Source organism: Argentina silus (genome assembly GCF_951799395.1).
Source record: "Argentina silus genome assembly, chromosome: 13".
Taxonomy (NCBI): domain Eukaryota; kingdom Metazoa; phylum Chordata; class Actinopteri; order Argentiniformes; family Argentinidae; genus Argentina; species Argentina silus.
The window spans coordinates 11,183,814-11,188,813 of record NC_139667.1 but is presented as its reverse complement, the minus strand read 5'-3'; the positions used below and the strand labels follow the sequence as shown (position 1 = coordinate 11,188,813).

At 48.9% G+C, this 5,000-nt stretch overlaps 1 protein-coding gene across 1 annotated transcript in view; it reads right to left on the bottom strand.

The window, feature by feature from the left end:
- The window catches only part of LOC310814095 (AT-rich interactive domain-containing protein 1B-like), a gene marked incomplete at its 5' end in the record, with an annotated part of 159,818 nt that overhangs the window by 19,102 nt on the left and 135,716 nt on the right, over positions 1 to 5,000 (bottom strand). The window contains one exon of the mRNA XM_083683357.1: positions 115 to 248. Within this exon, the coding sequence (XP_083539483.1) occupies positions 115 to 248 (134 nt within the window). The remainder of the gene's footprint in view (positions 1 to 114; positions 249 to 5,000) is intronic.

The window sequence follows — 5,000 nt, the reverse complement described above, 5'->3', positions numbered from 1 at the left end:
GGGGGGGGTCTGGGGTGTGTTACCTGAGGGTGGCATGTTGTAGGGGGGGGGGGGTCTGGGGTGTGTTACCTGAGGGTGGCATGTTGTAGGGGGGGGGGGTCTGGGGTGTGTTACCTGAGGGTGGCATGTTGTAGGGTGGTCCCTGTGGCATGCCCAAGCCTGAGTTGTTCCCCGCCAGCTGGTTGTAGGGGGCGCCGGAGCCCATGGTGCCTATCTGGTTGTTGCCAGGGCCTGGGTAGCTGCCCTGCCTGGGACACAGAGAGAGAGAGAGAGAGAGAGCAAGAGAGAGAGAAAGAGAGAGAGAGAGAGAGAGAGAGAGAGAGAGAGAGAGAGAGAGAGAGAGAGAGAGAGAGAGACTGGTTAGAGAGAGGAGAGAGTGAGCCAGGGTAAGGACATGGGCTATAGGGAGCGGACATGTGTTAGAGGACATACATAGTAAAATAAAACAGATTTCACTTTCTATTTATTTACTGGCATCCTTTTCTATGGCCATACAAAGCCACATATCTGCCTGAAAATCTCAGATCAAAGCATCGCAAGAGAGGAAAATGCAGATTTCATGTATAAACAGAATCTTTTTCTAAAGCAAATGCATGTGTGTGTCTGTGTGTGAGTGAGCGACAGTCGAAAAAAGAAAAACCATCCTCCCCCTCTCCCATCTCTCCCCCTTGCAAATCCCTTCACCCCCCCCCCCCCCCAAAGTCATAATTTAACTAATTAAAGGTGTGCTTCTGGAGAGGATCACGTTATTTGTTGCCATGGCGACTGCTGGAAATCAATCCCATCCTCTCTGGGAGCGCAGCGCGCTGCGAGGACATCAGAGGGCTTATCTGCAACCTGCCCGACGTCAGCGCTGTGCTAGCCTCAACCACGCTAGCTCCGCGCCGCGGCGCCACGCTAACCCACAGCCAGGCCTGGACACCATTTGGAAGAGCTCTACATCCTGCTGGTCCCAATAATCCCCCAGATAACCAGAGAAAAGGAGACAGAGGGAGGGAGGGAGGGAGGGAGGGAGGGAGGGAGGGCTAGAGAACGAAATGAGCAAGAGGGATAAAGGAGAGAGGGAAGGAGAAAGTGGGAAAGGAGAGGGGAAAACAGAGGGGAAACAAGTAGCAGATTGACAATAAGAAGCTGGAGACAGGGACAGAGACAGAGGGGCGTAGAAGCATCCCCCCCCATCCACAGAGGATCATTTCCTTCAAGATTTCCTTATCAAACAATGCTACCAGGCCACAGAGTGGAGAGAGTGGCCACTTAGGTGCTTGGAGCTTTACACGCAACACTGATATCATAAAGGTCAAACATACAAAACAAACAAAAAAAATAACCTGTTCTGCCTCCACTTTAGGCCTATCTCTTCTACCAGAGAGATAACAGCGCTGAAGAAAACCCCCAAAAAAACACACTTCAATCTGGATAAAACGTCAATCAAAAGAGCCGAACTTCAAAAGAGCTGGCATCGGAGGAGACCCAGCAGAGAGGAGCAACAATACCCCGGGTTGGAAGGGAAGCAGACTGCTGAACGGGAGGGATTGGTTTGGTAACGCTCTGGGTAATCTCATCTTCCAGATGTAATTAGTCATAGAGCATGGCTGATGATACATGTGTAATCCCTCTATGAGGCTCATTTCACCGGCATGGCACCGAAACAAGCACATCAACCCAGATGCATCTAATCCAAGTGTGTTATGCGCTTATTGCTCGTCTCTCTATGCAAAAAAAAAAAAGAAAAAAAAAGAAAAACCAGAAAAAATGACGAGATGATCCCTAAAAATGGAAAGATAAGTATATTCTATTTTCCTTCCGGATTCACTCCAAAAAACGAAAAAATATACCCCCTGTGTAACCGCCGAATCCCCTCGAAACACCAAGCGCCAGTTCTGATGGGAATAATAAGTACTAAAAGAAAAAAAAATATCACAAATCACAACAACAACAACAACAACAACAACAACAACAACAACAACACTGACGGGAGTTGGACTGTAGCGTGAGCCCATTATTACTAATTCATGTCATAAAAAAGCCCATTAGAAAACACTTGATGGAGGGGAACGCGCTGCGTTTAATCACACTTAATATATGCATGTGCTGCTATCACAAAAAGCCACCGCGCATTTATCTTGCTCTCGGGCACCATTGAGTAAAAAAAAAAAAAAAAACACCCTGTTGCCGCAGAGGAAGATGGGAAAACGAAAGAGGGAGAGAGGGAGGGAGGGAGAGTGAGAGGGGAGGCAGAGAGAGGGAGAGAGGCGAAAACAGAGGGAGAGAGTGGAGAAAGAGAGGAAAAGAGAGCTTAGAGAAAGAGATAGAGGGTGAGAGAAAACAGATAGAGGGATAGAGGGATAGGGTGAGCCCCCCCCCTCCCCTCCCTCCCTCCCTCCCTCCCTCCCAGTTTGATGTGTTGCAATGGCCAGAGGACATGGGGAAGCTATGGGAGCGATGGGAAACTGATAAACATCCAGGAAAAAGATACCGTTAAAGATTCAGAAAACAAGCTACCTTTTCTGCTGTTTTTGTTCAGGTTCTTAAAAAACATTTCTGCTGATTTTGACACTTGTTATAACAAGTGAACCTGTGAGTCAGGTAATGGACCTCTATTATGAAATGTAGATTTGGCTGATGTGCCCAGAAATCAGAAAGGCAGACTAACACATTAATGCCATTTCAAACAATTGTGAGTAATAATCTCATGTGGAGTTCGTCGTCTGAGCCTCCTGAAATGTATGGAGAAAAAAAAAAAAGCCATTTTAATATTCTAATCACTCCCCCATAGATAGACTGCTCTGTAATAACTGTTCTATGTAAATGAGTGGTGTTGTCTGTCTCAGCCTCAGTCTCTCCCTCCCTGTGTGCCCGTCACACACACACACACACACACACACACACACACACACACACACAATCACACACACACAATCACACACGCGCACGCACACACACACACACACAGGCTCCTGGTGCCCTTAGTATTCTGCCCACATGTGTGAAGGACATCGGAGGAGGGCCAGTCTCCGCATGGTGAGAGAGAGAGAGAGAGAGAGAGAGAGAGAGAGAGAGGGAGAGAGAGAGAGAGAGCGAGAGAGAGAGAGGGAGCCGTTGCCAAGGGCTGCCATGGTTACCGGGTGCCAGACAGCCGGCTGCACACAGTGTCAGTGTCCCCTTCACGGCAACGAGTCACCGCGACAATGCATCCGTATTCATCTAGGGCAGGACAGAGAGTGGGGGTACCACGACAACCAGCATCCTGACAACCCTGTCCCTCACTACCCCAACCCCACCACCGCTCTGTCCCCCAGCCCAGAGAGAGAGGGAGGGGGGAGGGCAGGCTAGAAAGAGAGAGGAGGGGGGGAGGCAGGCAGGCTAAAGAGAGAGAGAGTGGGGGGGGGGGGTAAGGGGGCTGGATGGTAGATGGTGTAGGCTAGCCCTACCACTGCTCTGTCCCCCAGCCTAGACAGAGAGCGGGGGGGCAGGCTAAAGAGAGAGACACGGAAGGGGGGGTATAGGCTAAAGAGAGAGACAGAGGGGGGGGGCTGGCTGGTCGATGGTGTAGGCTAGTCAGTAGGAGGGAATGAATTATATATGGACACAATCTGCTCTCAAGGCAAGGCTCAATCCTGCATGCCTGGCTGCCTGACTCAACCGCAACACAGAGAACCCAACATAAAACTGCGACCAAAAGGACCGCTTTTACCATATTAAATCCTGAGAAAAGCCCCCCCCCCATAAACATCAAACAGCCTCAGACAGAAGAGAAAGCCCATTTATTCAGGCCGTTTATTAAAGACTACTGCGCCTGCCGCTGCCAAGGCTGGGAGAGGCAGCGCTGGGGGCGCCATTGGATTCTTGACATTCAAGCGCTTCTTATTTATTTAGCAAATTTACTTACTAAGGAGGTCAGAAATGAATTATTTGGCGAGGATTCGCCCTGGAGCGTTCCGCTCTCCTCTCCTTTTTTCCCGCTTTTTCTTTTTCCTCCGTTTCCCTTTGATTTAGTGTTTTTTTTTTTTTTTAAAGCTTACTTTCGCTATTAAAGTGGTTATTTTTCGACAAAACCCCGTTTCTGGGGCTCCAGGAACACTGTGTCGCTGGCGGCGTAAGTCATTTAAAAAGCCAATTCTCTCTCTGCAGAAGCTGCAGCCAGAACTAGGCCTTCCTTCCTCACACAACCCTCTGTTTCTCTTCTCCAAAACCCAACATCAGACAACATTAAAGTCACTTTTGAATCCAAATAATTGATCCAAACCAAGTCATCACCCATGCTACATGCAATCGTATGGTCACTAACTAACCTCACCCTAACGTTAGCCGCAAACATTCTTTGACAGATCCATTGTCTACAGTCTCTTCCATTGCCCCCTAGAAACCCAAGCCCTTGTTTTCTCAACGAGAAACAAGTTTACACAAGTCATTTAGACAGAAAAACAATATATTTGTTCTTAACGACAACCAATCAAGCAGAGTACGGGTGTATTTGTGGTTCGCTAATGAAAGCAATATGATATTGTATACGATTTCAGCCACTCGGAGGGAAACTCTCAGAGGACAGAGGAAAAAACACTTGAATCGTACTTATCAAGATTTAATCGCACAGCCTTTCCCTCTGGCCATGGAGGATATGAAAAGTGGCCTTGCTTTGCTCATTTGGCATTCGTTTCACTCTGCGTAATGAAACTAGGGGAGTCTGTCTGCTGGGCCAGAGAAACCCTGGGCCCTGGTTAAGGCTGGGGGGGGGGGGGGGGTGGGGGGGGGGGAGTGGTGAGGACAGGAAAGAAAAAGACAAGAGGAGAGGAGAGAAGAGAAGAGAAGAGAAGAGAAGAGAAGAGAAGAGAAGAGAAGAGAAGAGAGAGAAGAGAGGGGTTCTCCGGACAGGGGTAGAAGATGAAAGCCAATGACATCATCCCAGACTATGTGATGACTTCCTCCCTTGCTGTGAGTTGCCGTGGCGTTACCGTGGCGTTGACGTGCCAAGAGTATACCAGACGCACGCGGTGGGGGGG